We start from the raw sequence: 22736 nt of genomic DNA on the forward strand, positions 1-22736 counted from the left end.
TGAATCTTTAGGAAAGACCTAATATTCCTGTCAAGGAAATTTATCACACTTCCTAGGAAATGACTCTCCTATGAGGTGGATCTTATGGTCCTTAGATCAGGGTTGCTTGTTCTATCCTTTCTGACTCCTTTCTTGCAGTTACTCATACTTTCCTGGAATTAAGCAGACTTATTTGAAAGCTAAACTGCAGTCTTGATCCTCAAACATAAATGGAGTTCCTCCTGGCAAGTTGCAGATATTATAAGTAAGTGTCTACTTAAGTGTGCAGTGTGCACTAAGCAACCTATTGTGTTAGGAGCAGCAAACACTTAACATCAACCACGTCTTTGTCTGAAAACTGAAGGGATATCATCCTTGTGGGAGATATTCAAACACTAAATTGTACACAACAAACTTGACATGCCATCCCCCTTCAGAGAATGAGATTGTCTTTGTTCAGCTGGCTGCTATAACAAAATACCGTAGACCAGGTGGCTTAGTAAACAACAAACATCTTTTTCTCACAGTTCTGGAGGCTGGGAAGTTCAAGATCAAGGTAGATTTGGTATCTGGTGATACTGGTAGATTTGGTATCTGGACTGACACTTTGTGCCTGACACGGCCCTGCAAATACCATGCCAATAAGAGGAACCAGGTCCCTTCCCTTGCAGCTCCTATACTCTAGTGGGGTAATGCAGGGAACACTTGGGTAAGAAACAAAGTTGTATCGATTGTCACAGAATAGTTGGAGAGAAAGAGCAAGCAGATTAGCCCGCAAAGGATAGACCTGAAGTAACTGCTTCAAGAAAGGACTTGATGAAAATGCATGGTATTTTAATCTTTGGTATGCAGAGGGATTAAGATAGGGGACACAGAGGAATGCAGTGTGGGAGGACGTGGGAAGCCTGAACTTTGCCCTTAAGCTTCTTCCTGTGTCTGTTTTTGTCTGTTAGCTCATTAACCTGGGTCCTCTTTTATGTCAGACTGAGGTTGGCTTATTCAGAACCTTGAAGAATGAGGACCAGCCAAACCAAACTGGCCCTGCTGAGCTGGCGATCACACATTATGGAAAAGCAGCAGTATCTTTTTATTCTCACGTCCATAGAATGATCCCTCTGGTGTACATGTAGCAGCATCAGCAAGCATGAAAACTATTTAAGACTGAATCATTTCAAGAACTCTCTCAAAATAGTCTGTTTTTCAATGTCTAGTCGGTTTAAGAATAAAACACCTTCCGATATAGGATTTTCATTCAGATTCTTCTTTGAACATTTTCTCAGAGAAAATTGAACTTCAAGGAGAAAACATGTTAAACACCTAATCATAATGCTAAGCCCAGGAAGATAGAATCTTCCAACACTGCACAGGCAGAGCATCAAAAACTATATATAAACAAGGTGAATTCTTCCCTTGTTATGAACTATGATGTTCCCTCATGAGCTCTGCCCAAGTGTTGCAGGTACAGTATAAGTGAACTCTGAGTGGGTGACACCGAGGACCTCAGGGTGCATGGAGGTGACACTTCTATGTTACAAAAGTAGAAAGGGCCCTTTGGAAAACTTTTAAGATGTAAATGATGTCACTGCCACTTAGTAAAAGGTCGTTTACATCATGTCAAACAAATTTAAGTGAGCCTCCAGGGAAGTCTGTTTTGTAGACTAAAAGTAAATCCCTGTTGGGCAACTTACCCAAAGCCCCTAAACTCAAAGTCAGGAATGATTGGTCTTTAATTATACAGGGGTTAAGTGGTCTACAAAACCTCCTATAAATGGGTTCTGTCCTCAGAATCCTGGACAGGAAGGCTGGGGGCCTGAGAACAGCTCTCACTAAACAGCTGTACAATCTAATGCAGTCCATGAAAGGGCTTTTGGCCAAGGTGGTGTTTAAGTTTTCAATTATGGGTGCTCTTATATGGGTATGTATGTTCTCTTTGCCAGAATTCTTATCACTTCCTCTTAATTATATCCGGCCTGCGTGTGGCCCACCTGGCCTGGCCCCTGCTGTCATTGAAATCTCTGACACCTGCCAGAGGGTGGGCAATGGAGGGAATCTGTAGGGTAGGCAGAGGAGAAGTAACCAATGATGGATAGAAGAGAACTAGGAAAAGTGTGCTGGAAGCAAAAGGTGTTCAAGACAGAAGTGAAATTGGTATGAGAAGATCAAGTAGAATGAGAACTGGGATTGGCAGTGAAGAATTACTGTTGGAGGCAAGAACCTAGACTAGGTTGTAACTGGGTTAAACAATGGAGTAATTGAACTAGTTCTAATAGCTAGTGGAACTTTGCCTGAAAAAATCATGAATCAGACTTGGATTCCAACCTGCTCACCGATCTGCAGCAGGCAGCATAGAACAAAATAAATTCTCACTGATGAATCTTAGCTACATTATCATACTGACTCTGTGGCTGATGGAAGGACCTTAACTAAGGTCACTGGAGAATATAAAGAGCTGCCAAGTAGAAACCAGGTTAATTTCTTAGCACAAGGAAGCATGAGGTCTTCTAGAAGCCACTAATGCATTTTACATGATTGCTTAATTTCAGGAAATCCTGACTCACTGCCCCTATAGAGTAAGCAGCAAAGACTGGTCTCAATTTACAATCCTGTAAACCAGCTTTGAGTAGAGCAGAGGTTATTCTTGGCAGAAATACGTCTGTTCAGTGCCTATTTTAATTTGAAAATGTTTTGGTACGTGTGGCTTTTATTTTCTTTGAGAAAAGGCAGGCTTTATTTGGGATGTTCTGGATATAGTTAAGACTACATGGGCAGGCTTAACTTTTGAATGAAAAATGGGAATACCATTATCAAACCTATACAATCAAACAAATGTGCCCTTGATAAATAGCCCGGGTGAAGCTTGAATAAAGAAAAATGAGAAGTTAGAACTAGTTAGCTAAACCAGAGTGCTAGTGTTGAGTAATACAAGAAACAGAATGCTTTTAACATCATTGAAAATTAAACCATTTTCAGGGCATGTGGGTGGCTTAGTCAGTTAAGCATCTGACTTCAGCTCAGGTCATGATCTCCTGGTTCATGGGTTTGAGCCCCACACTGAGCTTTGTGCTGACAGCTCAGAGCCTGGAACCTGCTACAGATTCTGTGTCTCCCTCTCTCTCTGCCCCTCCCCCACTTGTGCGCAGACTCTCTCTCTCTCTCTCTTTCTCTCTCTCTCTCTCTCGAAAATAAATAAAATGTAAAAAAAAAAAAAAAAGAAAAAAAATTAAACCATTTTCTTATTTGATCCTCATGGTAGCATGGAGTGCTTACAGTAGCTATCATTAACCCTATTTCACAGATGAGAATAACATGAAAAATAATCAGATCATTTAGCCAAACTCACGTAGGAGGTTAGTGAAGATACAGGGTTAGACTCAAGTAGGAAGATCAATGTGACTCTAGATCTGTCCTCCATCTGCCTCTTCTCTGCTTTCCTCAGCAACTATTCTAAGCCAATTAAAAAAAAAATTTTTTTTAATGTTTATTTTTGACAGAGAGAGAGAGAGAGAGAGAGACAGAGCATGAGCAGGGGAGGGGCAAAGAGAGAGGGAGACACAGAATCCAAAGCAGGCTCCAGGCTCCGAGCTGTCAGCACAGAGCCTGACGCAGGGCTCGAACTCACAAGCCACGAGATCGTGACCTGAGCCGAAGTTGGGCGCTCAATATCTCTTCAACTCCCTTCTTTCCTTACTCCCTTGAAAATACGTTTCTGGCAGTGTTATGGGCTGAATTGTGTTCCCCCTTCCTAACTTCTTTTTTTTTTTTTTTTAATATTGAGTTTTGAGAGAGGGAAAATTGGAAAAGAGAAGAGAGAGGGGGACGGAGGTTCCGAAGCAGGCTCTGCACTGACAGGCTGACAGCAGAGAGCCCAATGTGGGGCTCAAATTCACCAACCTTGAGATCATGACCTGAGCCACTCAACCGACTGAGCCACCCAGGTGCCCCTCTCCTTTCCTAACTTCTATGTTGAGGTCCCAACCCTCAGTACTCCAAAATGTATGAGTGCATGGAGGAGACAAAGCTCTTATGTAGCCAGCAATTGAGAAAAATCAGTATGATGCCAAATATTAAGAGGGCAGAGGGACTGCTTTCATAGATGACTGGCACCAAGGAGTGTGAAACTGAAGCAAATTTGTAGATTAGTCCAGGGGAAGCCACAGGGAGGGCAAACAAAAGTCAGATACCAATGGAAAAAATGACAGGGAGTAAGGGACTCTCCAACTGTCTGTACGGGTTTTCCCACTCTGTTGAGTAACAGGATTCTAGCAAATCACATCCTAATGAAAATCTGAAGATGGCCCTTGCTTTGCTCTATGTTGATGATGAATTGAAAATTTTGGAAGTATTCATACTTTTCTCAAATGGACACACATAAAATCTAAGAGAACTAAGGGATTAGATCAATTTTTTTCTACTTCACAAATAACCATATAATGTCAGACAAACTAAGATCTCTGGCTATACTGAGGACCTCTCAATCACCCACCGACTTACCAAACACCGATTAATTACCAGTCCTACCATCACCTGTCATTTGATAGTGCAGTTCTAGGAACGGACTCATTTGATGTGCAGTTCAGAAAGTTTAAAATGTATATGGTAGTACATCAGGTAAGAAATTCGGTTAAGTGTTGATGCTCTCTTGGGTCTAAACCCATGGATAGCATCAGTAGACTAAAAACATGGGACTTCTGTGTTATAGTCCTTTCTTGATTGATTACTGAGACAAAATATTATTTTGATTAAGGTAAACAACACAGTGAATAACAAGTCTTTACATAATGATAACTTCACCAGAAGCATAGCTACCGTCTGTCCCGATACCACACTATTACAATAATATTGGCTATATTCCCCATGCTGTGCCTTTTCTTGCCATGATCAGTTGATTCCATCAGGGGAAAAGCCTGTATCTCCTATTCTGCTTCATTCACTTTGCCCATCTCACCACCCCTCTGGGTGGTCTGGCAGCTATCGCTTTGTTCTCTGCCCTTAGAGGATGTGCTTTGCTTTTTTGTTGGTTTGTGTCTTCACTGGTTTTGTGTTTTAGATTCCACAAGAGGAGTGAAGTCCTAGGATATTTATCTTTCTCAGTCTGACTTCTTTCACTGAGCACAGTGCCTTCTGGGTCCATGTTTGTTGTTGCTGATGGCATGGGCTCATCTGTGTGTGTGTGTGTGTGTGTGTGTGTGTGTGTGTGTGTGTGTGTCTATATCTCATACCACTGTGTGTAGATAGGTACTGCATCTTCTTTAGCCATTTCAGCTATCGATGGGCACTTGAAGGACTTCTACATCTTAGCTATTGAGAATAATGCTGCAGTTATCACTTGAGGGGGGTGGGATATCTTTTCAAATTAGTGTTTTTCAAATTTTTGAAATTAGTGTTTTTGTTTTCTTGGGCAAATATGCAATAGTGGTGTTACTGGATCCTATGCTCTATTTGTTATATTTTGAGGGCCCTCCACACTGTGTTGCACAGTGGCTGTGCCAACTGACACTCTTAACCGACAGTGCGTGATGGTTCTCTTTTCTCTGCCTCATAGCCGACTCTTGTGATTTCTTTTGATTCCAGCCATTCTGACAGGGGTCAGGTGGTATCTTATGGCGGTTCTAATTTGTATTTCTGAGACAATTGCTGCTGTTAAACATCTTTTCTTGTGTCTGTTGGCCGTTTGTACATCTTCTTTGGGACAATGTCTATTCATGTCCTCTGACCATTTTTTAATTAGATTGTTTGTCTTTTTGGTGTCAAGTTGTACAGGTTCTTTACATATTGTAGACAGAAGACCTTATCACATATGTCCTTTGCATTTATCTACTCTCATTTGGTCAGTTGCCTTTTCATATCATCGATGGTTTCCTTGGTTGTGTCAAAGCTTTTTTACATTGTTGTAGCCCAGATATTTTAGTTTGGCTTTGCTTTGCTCTGTCTTGCCTGAGGAGCCACAGCTAGTAACCTGTTGCTAAGGCTCATGTCAACAGGTGTTATTGCAAGATATTGTGCCAAGGTGTTGTGTGTTCTTGCAAGAGTCTTCTGATTTCTGGTCTCCCATTTAGATCTTGAATCCATCTTGAGTTTATTTTTGTGTTTCATGTAAGAAAATGGTCCCATTTCATTCTTTTGGATGTATCTGTCCAGTTTTCCCAGCACCGTTTATTGTGGCAACTGTTTTCTTCCCCTAGTATGTTCTCACCTTTGTCAGAGATTAATTGACCATGTAAGCATGGGTTTATTTCTGGTCTCTCTGTCCTGTTTTGATTCTTGTCACTCTGTGGGATTTGGGATGAGGATACGTCCAGCTTTGGTTTTTGTTCAACAACCAGTACATCCCTGGAATAGATCCCACTTGGTTGTGGTGAGTGATCCTTATAATGTGTTGTTACATGTATTTTACTAATATTTGGTTGAGGCTTTTTGTGTCTGTGTTCATTGGGGATAGGGGCCCATAGTTTTCTTGTTTCGTGTGAGGGTAATGCTGGCCTTGTAGAATGTATTTGGAAGCTTTCCTTCTGCTTCTGTTTTGGAGTTATTTGAGGAGAATAGGGTAATAATTTTTTTTTTTTTTTAATCTTGGGTAGAATTCACCTGTGATGTCATCTGCTTTTAGAATTTTGTTTAGTTTTGAGTTTTTTGATTACTGACTCAATTTTGTTACTAGGAATTAGACTGTTCAGAGGTTTTACTTCTTCCTGGTTCAGTTTTGAAAGATTGTACATTTACTGAAAGTTATTCATTTCTTCTGGTGTTCTAATTGGTTTGCCTGTAATTTTTTGTAATAATCTTTTATAACCATTTTTGTCTCTGCGGTGTCATTTGCTGCTTCTCCTTTTTCCTATCATAGTGTATTCATTTAGATGTTGTCTTTTTTTTTTTTTTTCTTGACTAGTCTGGCAAAAGAGTCATCAATTTTGGTCCCTTTTTAGAGAACCAGTCTCTGGTTTAATTGATTCCCCCTCCTAGCCCCATTTTCGTTGTTGTTGTTGTTGTTGTTGTTGTTGTTATCTTTTTCCCTTTTTTGATTTTTTTTTTCCTTAGTGTCTACTTTTTTTGTGTTTTGTTTTGTTTTTGTCTATTTCTTTTTTGGTGTCAGCACACAGCCTGACTCAGGGCTCGAATTCACAAGCCGTGAGATCATGACCTTAGCCAAAGTTTGACACTTAACCGACTGAGCCACACAGGCGCCCTGAGATTTTCTTTTTAAATTTTCTCTACACCTAAAATGGGGCCTGGACCCACAACCCCAAGATCAAGAGTCTCATGTTCTACTGACTGAGCCAGACAGACACCCCCCATTTATTAATTTAAATTTCTTCTTGACCTGCTTCTTGTTAGTAGCATGTTCTTTAATTTCTACTGTTTTGTGTATTTTTGTTTTTTTTTACTCTAATTTGTTTCTAGTTTCATATCACTGTGTTCAGAATAGATTCATATATCCCTCAATATTAAAATGTACTGACACTTGTTTATAGCCTTGTTTGATCTATTCTGGGGAATGTTTTGTGTGCACATGAATAGAATGCATATTTTGTTATTCGTCAATGGAATGTTCTATATATGTTTGTTAATTGAGTCTGGTCTAACGTGTTCTTCAAAAACATTGTTTCTCTATTGATTTTCTGCCTGGATGATATATCCTGTGGTGTATGTGAAGTGTTAACATCTGCTACTCTTACTGTATTACTGCGTTTCTCCCTTTAGGTCTGTTAATGTTTGCCTATGTATTTTTGGTGCTAACATATTGGGTCCATATTTATTTACAGTTATTAAATCTCCTTTTTGTTTTGAGAACCTTACCAGTATGTAATGCCCTTTATCGTCTCTTGTTACAGTCTGTTTTGGAAAGTCTATTTTGTCTGACATAAGTATTGCAACCTGTTTTTGTTTTGTTTTCTGCTTCTATTTGCGTGGAATATTTTTTTACATGCCTTCACTTGTATATGTGTCCTTAGTTTTGACACGAGCTCATTGTATGCAGCATATAGATGGGTTGTTTTTATTTTTGTTCATATCCTCATCCTATGTGTTTTGGAGCATTTAGACCATTTACATTTAAAGTAATTTTTGATAAGTTTCTGCTTATTGCCATTTTATTAATTGCTTTTGGTTAGTTTTGTTGTTCTCTGTTCCTTTATTTTTCTCTCTCTTGTAATTGAATTTCTGTAGTCCTATACTTGGCTTTATTATATATGGATCAATTATAGGTTTTTGATTTGTGATTATTGTGAAGTTCATATATAACATTTAAGTATATAGCAGTCTGTATTAAATTGATGATTATTTAAGTTCAATCTTATTCTTTTAAAAATTTTTTTACATTTATTTTTGAGAGGGAGACACACTGTGAGTAGGGGAGGGGCAGAGAGAGAGGGAGACGCAGAATCCGAAGCAGGCTTCAGGCTCCATGCTGTCAGCACAGAGCCCAATGTGAGGCTCGAATTCACAGTTGTGAGATCATGATCTGAGCCGAAGTTGGATGCTTAATCACTGAGCCACCCAGGCACCCCTCAACCTTATTCTTAATGTTATTTTTACTGTTTCCTCTGTTTTTTTTTTTTTTTTCAACGTTTATTTATTTTTGGGACAGAGAGAGAGCATGAACGGGGGAGGGGCAGAGAGAGAGGGAGACACAGAATCGGAAACAGGCTCCAGGCTCCGAGCCAGCAGCCCAGAGCCTGATGCGGGGCTCGAACTCACGGACTGCGAGATCGTGACCTGGTTGAAGTCGGACGCTTAACTGACTGCGCCACCCAGGCGCCCCTGTTTCCTCTGTTTTATGTATATTTTTTATATTCATCTTTTTATTTTGTGATTAATCTTAACTAAATTTTTAGGTATACTTAATTTTACTTTGTCTTTTAACATTGATACTAGCTTTATAAGTGATTTTGCTGCTACTTATTCTGTAATGTTTGCTTTCACTCATGAAAGTTAGCATTTTCTTCTAACTATGGTCTTTTCTACTTAAAGAGGTTCCTTGAACATTTCTTGTAAGATTGGTTTAGTGGTGATGAATTCTTTTAACTTCTGTTTGTCTGGGAAAGTCTTTTTTTCTATCTCTCTATTTCTAAATGATAACCTTGCCAGGTGGAGTATTGTTGGTTGTAGTTTTTTTTTTTTTTTTCTTTCAGCACGTTGCAGGCCCGAAGAGAGTGGAAAGATAGTCAAAGTTTATGCTGGAAAAAATCAGCTCAAAGCCTTATGAGGTTTCCCTTGCATGTTACTAGTTGCTTCTCACTGCTTTTAAAATTCTCACTTTATCTTTAATCATTGACATTTTAATTATTATGAGTTGTGGTGTAGAACTCCTAGGGTTTATCTTGCTTGGAACTCTCTGTGCTTTCTCAAGCTGAATGTCTTTCCTTCCCTAGCTTAGGGAAGGTTTCAGCTATTATTTATTTATTTATTTTTTAATACATTTTCTGTCCTTTTCTCTCTCTCTCTCCTCCTTCTGGGACCTTTTCATGTTAATGTTTCTTCATTTGATGATGTTGTCCAAGAGATCCTTCAACCTCTCCTCATTAAAAAAAAAAATTTTGGGGGGTGCTGGGTGGCTTGGTTGGTTAAGCGACAAATTCTTGATTTTAGCTCTGGCCATGATGTCATGCACTGTTTGTTAGATCGAGCTCCGCATTGGGCTCCACGCTGACGGCGTGCAGCCTGCTTGGGATTCTTTCTCCCTCTCTCTCTGCCCCTCCCCTGCTCACTCACTCTCTCCCTTTCAAAATAAATAAACTTAAAATAAAAATAAAAATAAAAATAATTTTCTTTTTGCTGTTCAGCCTGGCTGCTTTCCATTACCCTGTCTTCCCAATCACTGATCCCTTCTTCTGCATCCTCTAATCTCCTGTTGATTCCCTCTAGTATATTTCTTATTTCTTTAAATCTGATTGGTTCTTTTTTATATTTTGCATCTCTTTGTTGAAGTTCTTCTCTTCAGTCCAATGAGCATCTTTACGACCATTACTTTGAACTCTTTATCAGGTAAGTTGGTTATCTCCATTTCCTTTAGTTCTTTCACCGAGGTTTTGTGGTTTTCTTTTGTTTGGAGAATATTCTCGTTTCTGATTTTGCTTGACTTTCTGTGTTTCCATGAATTAGGTGGAATAGCTACTTCTAAAATTGAAAGTGGTCTGTGTATGGTTGTCCCCTGTGTAGACGGTTTGTGCCTAGTGACTGCTGTTGGCTGCCTGAGCTGTGGCTGGTTGGACTGGGGGTCGTGGGGCACTCTGCTGGGGCTGCCCAGATGGGATGGTCAGAGCTGAAGTGGGCACGGGATAGTGTAGAACCAGGGCTCTCCACTGAGGGTTCCCTGGCAGGACAGCTGAAATCTGAAACAGGTGCATGTCAGGGGCCTACAGGGCTCTCTGTGCAGAGGATGCTCTGGCAGGACAGGTGAAGCTGAAGTGGGTATAAGCCAGTGGGTCCTGGGGCTGTCTGCACTTAGGATGTTTTGACAGGATAGCTGAAGTTGGTGCAAGTCAGGTTGTCCTGGGGTGTTTAGTGCAGGAGCACCCTGCTGGGGTGCCTGGAGCAGAATTGGATATGGTGCAGGGGGTCCCAGGGCACTCCACACAGGGGGTGTCCTGGCAAGGTGGCAGGAGCCAAGGCAGGCTTGGGCTGGGGAGTCCCAGGGCGCTTTGTAAAGAAGGCACCCTGGTGGGATAGTTAGAATAAAAATAGCTATGAGCAGGGAGTCCCTGGGGTGCTATGTGCCAATATTGTCCTGGCAAGTTGTCTGGAGGCAAAGTGATGTGGGCCTGGAGTGTTCCAGGATGCTTTGTATTTGGGTCACCTTAGCAAGACAACTGGAGCTGTAGTGAGCGCTGACCAGGATTGTCCTGGTGTGCACTTTTCTGGAACTCCTTGGTGGGATGGCTTGGGCTGGTGTGGGCTGGGGCTGAGTTTACTGAGATGGTAGGTTGGCCAGGGGATCCAGACCCTGCTCCTGTATGCACTGTCACGGTGGAGGGGATAGATAATTTTGGTGCTTGCCAGCCCTTCCCACCTAGAGTTCCAGCAGCTCCTTAGCCATTTGGTGGAGTTCTAGGGCTGGATTCTTTATGTTCTCATTGCTTTTTAAAACCACAGACTTTTTCTCTGTGCCCTGGAGTGTCCAGGGCTTGCTGAGGCAACAGGTGCCCAGAGTTAGCTCCCATCTGTACTCTCAAGGTGAAGGGGAGAGGTAAACTACGGTGCTCACTAGCCCCTCTGACCTGGACAGAGTTCTAGTGTCTCCCCCACTGTTTGATAGGGTTCTAGGCTCGTTCCTTTATAATTTAGTTGCCGTTTTAAACTGTGCCTTTTTTTCCTGTGCCCCAGGGCAGATGAATCTGCTCGTGGTCCCTCCGTATCGTCTCTCCCCACTGCAGTTTACAGAATCAGGTGTTGGGGGCTCTTTGTTACTCTGTTCTGTCTCCCTTGGCCTTCTCTATATGGTCTATCTTTTATTGTGCAGAAGCTGCAGTCGGCAATTATTTAGGACAAACTGCTCTATAATGAGGTGTAGATTCGGTGTGTCCATGGAGGATGTGAGTTCAGGGTCTTCCTATGTTGCCACCTTGGACTGGAGAACTATCTGTGTTGCTCTCTTGAGGCAGAATTCCTTCTACTTCAGGAAACCTCAGTCTTTGTTGTTAGGGCCTTCAAATGATTACAACTATGAATCATATTTAATAGTACCTTTTATAGCAACATCTAGACTAGAGTTTGACTAAACAACTGGGTACCATAGCCTGGCCATTTTGACCCATCACAGGAAGAAAGGTTGACGATTTAAAACAAATCATCATTCATATTCATGAATATGAAGTTTATTTCTACCAATTAGAAATAAGGTGACCAGATAAACAGAATTATTGGATTGTGCTGGCTGAGTGGGCAGGTATCTTACATCAGGTCTGCTTTAAGGTTGGGAGTGTCATGTGTGACACTAACTTAGAGATGTTCATGTTGCTTTGAAAATTAGCAGTTCAAAACTGGCAAAGTTGTTTTGCTCTAATTAGAAGTCCAAGAGGCAAGTTTTAATATTTTTTAAGTGTCTTTATTTAAAGAGAGAGTGTGTGTGCCAGGGAGGAACAGCTAGAAAGGGAGAGAGGGAGGGAGGGAGAGGGGGAGAATCCCAAGCAGGCTCCACGCTGTCAACATGGAGCCCAACACAGGGCTCAAACTCTCAAACTGTGAGTACATGACCTGAGTGGAAATTGAGTGGGATGCTTAACCGACTGAGCCATCTAGGTGCCCCCAGAGGCAAATTTTAGACCTAGAACCACATGTAGCAACTAAGAATTTCTCAAACAGTGCTAAAAGCAAGTCTGCAATGAGAAAAATGCCCCTTAAGGCAAAATAAAAACATACTAAAAAAAGGGGGGTGGGGCAGAAAGAAAAGATCGCCTAAATGCACTGGGCTGTAGGTGAGCAGGTGTGGTGGTTTTAAACATGGCTCCAAAAATCCAAAAAAACATGGCTCTGAAACATGACACTCCTCCACTGAGTTTACGTCTCCTTCCCCTCGATCTAAGCTCTGTGACTGCTTGACTCATAGAATATGGTGAAAGTGACATCATGTCATTTTGGGGCCCAGGCCTTGAGAAATAGGGTTTTCACTTCCTGCTTCTTAGAAAGATGCTTGCTTTTGGAACCCAGGCACCATGCTGTGAGAAAGCCTACACTGCCTAACGGAATAGAATTTACAGTCAGTGCCAGTTTGCCAGCTCCGAGTGGCCCATCTTGGAAGTGGATCCTCTTGTCCCAGTTGAGCTAGTTCAGGTGATGCCTGATGGAGCAGAAATGAGCTGCCCTCACTGAGCTCTGCCCAAAGTATGTATCTGTGAGCAAAATAATTAGGGTTTAAACCACTTAAAGTTTTGGTGTGATTTGTTATGCAGTAAAAGAAACTAGACTAGATGGTTGGCTGGGGTCTGGCTGGGCCTGTGGAGTAAGATGTAGCTAATACCAAGTGGGTAGGCAAAGGGTAGAGATGGACAGAGATTTCGTTCCATATGGGAAAGAACTGAGAATTCTGTATTGCTGGACTAAGATGCAGAGATAAAATATCCACTTTAAAGTGGGTGAGTTAGGAAACCACAGAAATCAGATCAGCCTCAGTATCCAGATGTTCAAGCCAGGAAAGAAGAAATGGAAGCACAATTCAGGCCAGGATAATGGATTTCAAAATCTTGAGTGGCGAACAGGATAGTCTAGTTTGGTATTCATGGGTATTCACTTCCTCTTAGTCCACATAACTAGTGAATATTTTAAGAATCCTTTTAGTATTGTGCACAAATGAATATTGGACTCAAAGCAAGTTGTATACTAAAGGTTCCCGAAGAGGTTATTAGTCCTTGGTGAAAGCTAAGTGTTTATGTAGGCATAAATATTTGTTGATTGTTTATGACCTTTGGAGTTGGCCTTATTGGATTTTGTCATTCCCTGGCTCAAGGTTTTATTCTAAAAGCAACTTAGAATACAGCTGAATTCTTAGATGACATGTATTGGATCCTCCCTGCCTACCCTCATGACCTCATTTCCTACTACCCTTTTCTCTGGTTAACTTGTTTCCAGACACATTGGCCTTCTTTCAGGTATGTGGCTTCCAAACTTTCTACTAAGCCAGGATCTTTGCACATGCTCTCCCTTCTGACTGGAAGACATTTTAATTCACTCTTTACGTGGAGAGCTTCTATTCATATTTTAGACCTCAGTTTAAATATCACATCCTTCAGAGCTCCCTAAGCTCATTAGTTTCCTTTGTAGTTCTTTTCTAGTAACTTTTTCTTCTTTACTTTTACCATAATTGTTATATTTGTGCTTTTATTTAATTGTTAGCTCTCATTAGAATGTGACCTCTACTAGATGTGGGGACATTAGTTTTTAAAAAAAAAATTTTTTTTTTTTTTTAGCGTTTATTTTTGAGACAGAGAGAGACAGAGCATGAACGGGGGAGGGTCAGAGAGAGAGGGAGACACAGAAGCTGAAACAGGCTCCAGGCTCTGAGCCGTCAGCACAGAGCCCAACGCGGGGCTCGAACTCACGGACCACGAGATCATGACCTGGCTGAAGTCGGACGCTTAACCGACTGAGCCACCTGGGCACCCCGGGACATTAGTTTTTTTAATGACTGAGGTTGGGAAAGAGAGTAAAGTGACAGTAGGGCAGGTAAAATTGAGAGAATAAAGAACTGAAAGACAATTACAGTCTGAAGACGGTTAATGGGGGGCAAAGCACTTAACACATCTCAGTAGCCCCTGATGATGAGACTATAAAATGAGTACTCTTAATGAGAGATCAAGAAATTTAGGACCTACAGAAAGTGGAATCCTGTACATTTGCTGGTGGGAACGTAAAATGGTGTAGCCACTTTGGAAGTTTGGCTGTGCCTCAAAAAGTTAAACATAGATAGTATGATTCAGCAGTTCCCTTCCTAGTAATAGACGTAAGAGAAATGAAAGTTAATTCTATACACAAACTTGTACATGAGTACATATAGTTGCATTATTCATAACAGCCCCAAAGTGGAAACAACCAAAATGTCTACCAAATAATGGATAAAATATGGTACAATCATACAAAGGAATATTAGCCATAAAAAGGAATGAAGCACTGATGACACATGCTGTAATATGGATGAGACTTGAGGACATACCAAATGAAAGACGTGAGCCAAGTAACCACATATTGGATGATTCCATTTATATGAAATATCCAGAATAGGAAAACCCACTTGGACAGAAAAGCAGGATTAGTGGTTGTCAGGGCTGGGGGTAGGTGGGTGTGGGAGTCACTGCCAATAGGTATAGGAATTCTTTTTGAGATGATGAAAATGTTCTAAATTTAGTGGATGATGATTGCACAATTCTGTGAATATACTAAAAAAACATTGAATTGCATACTCTAAGTGGGTAATGTGAATTGTATCTCAATAAAAATGTACAGTAATAGTCCATTTCCAGTACTTATGGTAGTTCTATAAAGTTGCTGCAAAGCTGAATTTACAGGTAACAGACCCTTGCTCTCAGGGGACATACAGGCAGGGTTAAGTTCCTGGAAGCCATTGGTCACAAAATTTTTGTCAACCTATTTGTGTTTCTATTTGAAGACACTTGAAGCATACGGTTGATTTTATCACCATTGAACTCACGGCCCCTAGCACTGTAACTCATGCCTTAACAAAACTCTAAAATGCCTCTTTTCCATAAGGTGCATTGTAGCCTTTTTGCTCGTATTAGGAACACTAGACAGCACTTTAGTGCTCAGCTTGGGGGCCATTTTAAAAGGCTAAATCAACAAAAAGCACAAAAATACAAAAAACGTGGCATTAAATAGACTATGAAAAGGCTATTTGTCTACAGCATGAGAGCTGAAATAAGTCAGTGTCACTTGTTTGACTTTAGCTGGGAATGTGTGCATTGGGGGATTCAAATTTTTTGCTGCTCTGCACACATCTGTGAATGACTTTAAAACTGCCTTGGGTATTAGGATTGTGGGGTTATAGACAGTTTTATTACTTTTTTATTACATTTTTTTTTTAATTTTTTTTCAACGTTTTTTATTTATTTTTGGACAGAGAGAGACAGAGCATGAACCTAGAGGTAAGAGGAAAGAGATTTCTTTTTTTTTTTTTTTTAATATTTTTTTTTTCAACGTTTATTTATTTTTGGGACAGAGAGAGAGCATGAACGGGGGAGGGGCAGAGAGAGAGGGAGACACAGAATCCGAAACAGGCTCCAGGCTCTGAGCCATCGGCCCAGAGCCTGACGCGGGGCTCGAACTCACGGACCGCGAGATCGTGACCTGGCTGAAGTTGGCCGCTTAACCGACTGCGCCACCCAGGCGCCCCTTTTTTATTACATTTTTAAAAAATGCTTAATTTTGAGAGAGAGCGAGCGAGCATGTGTGAGAGCGGAGGAAGGGCAGAGAGAGAGAGCCAGAGACAGAACCCAAAGTAGGGTCCAGGCTCTGAGCTGTCAGCACAGAGCCCGATGCAGGGCATGAACTCACGAACCACGAGATCATGACCTGAGCTGAAGTCGGACGCTTAACCAACTGAATCACCCAGGCGCCCCTAAAATGCTTATATTTAATCAGCAAATGTCTAGTCTGAATTTTTGGGCACAAATGCAGGCCTTCTCCCAGAACAAGTCCTCTGTCACCACAGAATGTAATTAGAATGCACTTTAGAATTCTCAAGTAAAAGAACTACTTACCTAGCTGTGCTCCTATCTGGAACCTGTACCCCTTCTCTCCATGTATTTGCTTTCACGTACAAGGTAAGGCCGATTTTACTTTCCAAAGTTTTGCAGTATTTGCTTTCAAAAGCATTTTCTGCATTTTAGTATCTTTTAATTTTAGATTAGCTTTTAAACCTCAAATCCTCTTAAAACAAGAAATGCTAGTTTTTGTTCGTAGTTCCTTTTATGAGGCTTTTGCCAAATTCGGGAATTTAGAGATAAACTGTTTTAGGTTATATGTAACACTTTGGCAGGGGGAACAAATTTATAAGTATCAAGTATTACATATTCATATTTGTGAACATAAATAAGCTTAATCAGATGTCAGAACTGGGCTACAAAATGACACTTTTGGATCAGTATTTTTCTCTTTCCTGGTAATCATTTTTTTTAAAAAGGGCTTTCGGGTGTCCTTTGGTTGGAACTGGTGAAAAAGTCAGAATTGGCTGATTCAGTGAACCTCACAGTTAAAATAGTGGAGCTTGGTAGAAACACGGTTATTCATCAACTCAAGAACTTCACGTTCTAAGATCCTGTGGGGTTCTTTAGCCTCTTTTGATCTCTCATAATAACTTGAATATAATAACTTTAAAGGACTTTTTAAACTTCTCATCACTGTTTTTTTTAAACCAATGCCAGATACTCATTTAATTGGCTCTCCCTGCCCAGACTGCAGTCCAATTAATGTCCTGTGCCAATCCAGAAGTTTTGAAATGTCACCCCTTCTACTGTTCATCTGTATGTGGTAGCACCTCCTTGTGCTGCTTTTTCCACTGTCCATGACTGCTTCCCCTGCCTCTTGTTCTGAAGTAACAACAACCACTGGGAATTAGTGCCACACTATCCAGGGTCTTGTACTATCACAATGATGGTTCTTCCCATTACTCTAAATGATCAAAGGTAGATCACAGTCTGTTTGTCAAGACTTCTCATATATTGATTAACCAACTTGCCTAGGGTTTATTCTCTTCATGGCTTTAATAAACATACTTAAAATAGGACAGGATACAAAATGCTAGTAAAAATTAACCAATCTCTATTAAAATATTCTATATACAGTTTTCTGGTACAGTTGTCTTTAAAGACTTCCAAATATCCTTCATTTAGATGGTTTAATTCTCGATTTATTTTTAAAGTTTCCAGATTAAAATAATTTATCCTAAGATTAAGCTGACATAATAAGATTAGACCAATTTGATAAGTTAGTAAGAGGTTTAAATGACCTAAATTCATTTGGATGAATGTTGTTCTGAGTGAACCATCAAACAGAGGGTCAAGCAACAAAAATCATTTTTTAAAAATGTTTATTTCTGTGAGAGCGTGCACACACATGTGGATATGGGGGAGCGAAAGGGGGAGAGAGAATCCCAAGCAGGCTCCATGCTCAGCCCAGAGCCTGATGTGGAGTTTGAATTCACAAACTGTGAGATGAGGACCTGAGCCGAAGCTTAACCAATTGAGCCACTCAGGTGCCCCAAGAAAAATCATTTTTAATAGTGCATAAAAATTCTGTCTTTTGAAATATTCCTTATAGAAGGTATCAATAAAAATGTGTTCACAGATGAAAGCAATTTAGAGAAATAAAAAAATTGCAAATATAAAGCAACATTACCCACAATAAGTTATAAGTTTCTAGCAGTGTAGCCATTTTAATAATTTGGATAAAAAAGGGAGGGCTTCTACGAAAAGAACATAAAAAATACACTGAGAAATGTATCATTTTTTAGACATGAAAGAACAAATCAGAATTTCAAATTCTCATTGATTTTTGAAACTTTATTTATATTTTGGTCTTAAAAACGATCATTTCTAAATTGGCTTTTCTGTAAGAAGGTAAAGCACAAAAATTTGCCAAATATCATCAGATCCACACAAATCCTCACGAAGGTTTTCTGTGTAGTCTTCATTAATGCAAATCGTTGTGAATGTTTCCCTCTTACTGTAGATCTTGAATCTGTTTTACAATAATGAAGCCATAAAGTTTTAACGCAACACATTCATTATAAACTATAACATTTCTATTCAAAGGAAAGCTGGGTATTACAAAAATATGAGAGAATCTGAGAATCAGGCAATCTGTTGAGGCTCAGTCTATCTTATTTGCTTTGTAGTTTTTTGTTATTACTTTCAAAGAGCACACAGTGCATGGATGAGGCACAGCAATCCTCTCCCTTATTAACCTCCCTGATTTAAAAATCTGTCCTTTGTAAAACTGGACCAATTATTACAAACCATCATTTGCCTAATTAACCACAGGTCTATTACAAAGCATTTTGTTAGTGGTCCCAACAACTATAGGAGGATGGAACTTTATTAAAAACGAGTTTGGTTAAGCGTGCCAAATCCCTGGGTAACGTGAGCTGTGCTGCCACTTCAACTGTTAATTAGATGTTTAATGCCTCACGGAAAAAGAGAAGGAAGCAAAACTACAATATTCTAGGTACTGTAATATTTCATTTGATAAAGTCACAAAAGGATAGGACAAAATTGAAGCAAGATTTATATGCGTTCCAACTTTTCACTCAGGAATTCCTCTACACTGTCTGTGTTCCACTTAAGGATGCTTAGTTCTTCAGCAATGTTCCCATTGTCGTCCAAAAGCTTTAATACAGGGTCTGAACCACGAACATACTACAAAAAAGAAGGACAATAATGAATCATTATTATCTGCTTGGAAGAGGCTTCTCAGCCTCAACCCAAACCCAAACCAATTCAATCCAGCTTAACCCAATAAAAATAAGGCTTACAGGACATCACAACAGGTCTTCCGGGATTTCAAAAAAAAAAAAAAAAAAAAAAAGAGAAAATCACATTTACCTCTAAAAAGAAAAACACCTGTCGGTAGCAAGATCATTTGAGATTTAAGATTAAATGTAACATATTTATTGCATACACTTAAACTCTAGATGAGCTTAAAACTTAGAGGAGGCAGACAAGTTCCAAATGAGAATGACTGGAAGTAGGCTGTGCACACAAATTACCAGAATTCTGTATTGGATTTTAAATTTTCTTTAAGAAATCCAAAGATTTTGTTGTTGTTGTTATAATTGGTTGACTAATATTTTGACAGAATGGAGAAATTCTAACTCTGGCTAAATGTGATCAACACCATCAACAAACATATCCCAATTCATTTCAAAAATCAATCTTCATTGCTAAATTAAGTAGAACTACATAACTAAAGATGTAGCAGTGATGATGAAAGCAGCTCTTAGACCTTTCAGCAATTTATGCTTTAGTTTTTCTAGATTGTGAACTCTAGAGCTGGAGACAAGCTCTGATGTGATTACCAGCATTTGGTATATTCTCAACCCATTTGTGGAGTTCAGAAATATAGGCCCTCTAGGTTAATGAATCAATAACAATACTATGTAATGATTTTTGGTTAATTATCTACAAAGTAAAAGATTTGACTATTCAAAACCTCATTTTAGTCTACAAGAGATAAACATGTAGAATGTAGTTGTAAAAATCCTCAACCAAGTATTGTCAAATCTAACAATGTATAAAGGAATTATATGCCATGGTCAATTTAGATTTATTCCAGGTATACAAGCCTGGCACAACATTTGAGAATCAATGGATATAATATATCGTCCCCAATAGGCTAAATAGGAAAAATACATCGGTAGATGCAGAAAAAGACATCCAGTTGCATGCTTCAACCTGGATGCTAAGTGAATTAAGTCAGCCATGAAAGGACAAATACTGCATGATTCAACTCCTATAAGGTATCTAAAGTAGTGAAAATCACATAAACAAAGTAGAAGGGTGGTTGGCCAAGGGCTGGGAGGAGGAGAGGGGGAATTAGTGTTTTATGGGTATAGAGTTTGTTTTGCCAGATGAAAAAATTCTACAGATTTGTTGCACAAGGTGAATATACTTAATACTACTGAACTGTATTTTTATAGTTAAGATGATAAACTTAATGTATCACAAAATTTTAAAAAGTAGGCTAAAGATCAACAGATATACCAAAGAAGATAAATAGATGGCAAATAAGCTTATGAAAAGATGCTCAATTAGGGAACTGCAAATTAAAGCTATGAGATAATACTATGTATGTACTTATTAGAATGGCTAAAATGCAAGGCACTGACTATACTTGATGCTGGTGAGGATGTGGAGTCACAGAAACTCTCATCCTAACTAGTGGGAATGCAACATGATACACCCAATTTAGAAGACAGTTTGGGGATTTCTTATAAAGCTAAACAGGCTTACTATGTGACCCAGCAACTGTGCTTCTAGGTAATTATCTAAACAAGTTGAAAATTTATGTCAACACAAAAATGTGTATGGCGGCTTTATTTGTAATTGCCAAAAATTGGAAGTGACCCAAATGTTCTTCCATTGGTGAATATAAAAACAAATGATGGTACAACAGAATATTAATAATATTTATTGTCAAAAAGAAATGAGCTATCCAGCTACAAGAAGATATGGGATCCAATCTGAAAAGGCTACAAACTGTATGATTCCAACCATATGACATTCTGGAAAATGAAAAAACTACAGAGGTGGTAAGATCAGTGGTCACCAAGGGTGACCAAGGGTTTGGGGTGGGGCAGGGAGGAGGTATGAATAGGTACAGCATAGGAGATTTTTAGGGCAATGAAACTATTCTGTAGGATACTGTAATGGTACATACATGATATTATATATATTTGGCAAAACTCCTAGAACTACACAATATAAAAAATCAACCCTAATACAAACTACAGAATTTATGAATACTGTATCAATATTGGTTCATCAATTATACCACATCAATGTAAGATGTTAATAAGGGAAGTGGGGATGAAGTAAGGTGAGAGTAGGGAGGGAGTATATTTAGGAGCAGTGTACTTTTGGATCAGTTTTTCTGCAAACCTAAAATTGCTCTAAGGTATTAAAAAAAAACTATTCAAATATTTTAATTCAGAAAACAATACTGAAGGAAAAAAAAAAAAAAAGGATTCCATTAAAATCCTCTTACCTTGATTTGTAGTCCTCTGAATAGTTTGGGTTTATCACTCCTGACGAAAGCTTAAGAAAAAAGAAAAAGATTCAAATTGTTCACTTCCAAACTCAAGCTAGCTACAAAGATTAATACGAAAAGTATAAATAAGCTCAATAAAACATTAGATCTTCTACAAAAAAAAACTAAGGAAATTAAAATACATAAATAAGTGGAAAGGCATATTATTCAATGGAAGAATAAATATTTTAAGATGTTGTTTCAAACTAATCAAAATCCCAAATTCCAATGGGATTCTAAGGGCTTGACAAAATGGCAGTAAAGTTCTGTGAGAAGAGTAAATGTGTAAGAAGTCAGGGTAGTTTAGAAAAAGTGAAATATGGGAGGAGAATTTGTTCTATTGTTAACATACTATGTGATACCAATACTAGAATAGTAAAACAGATTATGAAATCTGGAGAAATTCAAACATCTGCATAAGTTGTTTAATATGGTAAAACTATCAAATCAGAGAGGGAAGGAGAGAAAGATTGTGTGTGTGCGCGAATTATTCAAAACACTGGAGGGGTGCCTCCCACCCTTGATTTTGGCTCAGGTCATAATCTCATGGTTCATGAGATTGAGCCCTGTCTTGTGCTGTCAGCACAGAGCCTGGTTGGGATTCTCTCTCTGCCCCTCCCCTGCTTGTGTGCCTGTGATCTCTCTCTGGAAACAAACAAACAAACAAACACGAAACACTGGAGAAAACTGTCAAACTATTTGGGGAAAAAAAAATGGATACAGGCACCTGTTTTTCTATCTTATATCTAATGTAAGATATATAATATAATCTATTATATAATCTATTATGTATTATTCTATTATCATATATATCTCAATCCACATGGATTAACATTTTCAGTTCATTCAACAAATATTTATTGCATATCTAAATGTATGCCAGACAACAGAGATAAAGCTAGACAAAACATGATTCCTGCTCTTATGGAGTTTACAGTCTGGTGAGGAAGAAAGATGCTAAATAAGTAATCACACTAATAATTTCAACTGTGAGAAGCATTACAAGTTTAGAATACTGCCATAGTATTTAAAATAGATGACTTGAATGTGGAATATAAAATTCCTTTCCTAATCATGACCATAAAGGAAATACTTTATTGATATGCCTCTATAAAAATGAAAACTTCAGGATAGCTAACACCACTAGAAACAAAATTAAAACACTAATATACCTAGCAAAATAATGCCCACCATGTAATGTAGGGAAGAGTTCTTATTAAGTTAAGAAATGCATACTAGATGGAGAAAAGGGCTAGGGACAGGAGCATGTAGTACAAATATACAGATGGTCATAAACATTTGAAATAAATGTTCAACCTCACTAAAAATCAAATGTCAAAACAATGAAGTGCCTCATTCAGAGTGACAAAAGTTAAACACATTTAGGGTTAGAGAGGGGGTGGAGAGAAGGATTTTTCTGGGGGTTAGTTGTGGGAGAAATATAAATGGACACATATTTCCAGACAGGTACTTAACAAAATGAACCTGAAGTCCTAAAATGTACATATTCT

The 22736-nt window shown here is 39.1% G+C and overlaps 1 protein-coding gene and 1 long non-coding RNA gene across 4 annotated transcripts in view; one reads left to right on the forward strand and one right to left on the reverse strand.

Moving 5' to 3' along the window:
* Nucleotides 1-8705: 8705 nt before the first annotated feature.
* On the forward strand, nt 8706-18085 carry LOC123598183. Its single transcript, XR_006712437.1, has 2 exons — nt 8706-8738; nt 17915-18085. It is a non-coding gene; the product is annotated as an uncharacterized LOC123598183 (long non-coding RNA).
* SELENOF (selenoprotein F) overlaps nt 17967-22736 on the reverse strand; it is a 58139-nt gene continuing 53369 nt past the window's right edge. For 2 of the 3 annotated variants that reach the window (XM_045478157.1, XM_045478158.1), the window contains 2 exons: nt 21184-21233; nt 17967-18836 (listed from right to left, as the gene is read on the reverse strand). In XM_045478157.1, the coding sequence (XP_045334113.1) occupies nt 18705-18836; nt 21184-21233 (182 nt within the window). In that variant the 3' untranslated portion in view covers nt 17967-18704. The remainder of the gene's footprint in view (nt 18837-21183; nt 21234-22736) is intronic. The other variant, XM_045478159.1, reaches the window with a different exon arrangement.

This window comes from Leopardus geoffroyi, chromosome C1 (genome assembly GCF_018350155.1).
Source record: "Leopardus geoffroyi isolate Oge1 chromosome C1, O.geoffroyi_Oge1_pat1.0, whole genome shotgun sequence".
In the NCBI taxonomy this organism is placed as follows: Eukaryota; Metazoa; Chordata; class Mammalia; order Carnivora; family Felidae; genus Leopardus; species Leopardus geoffroyi.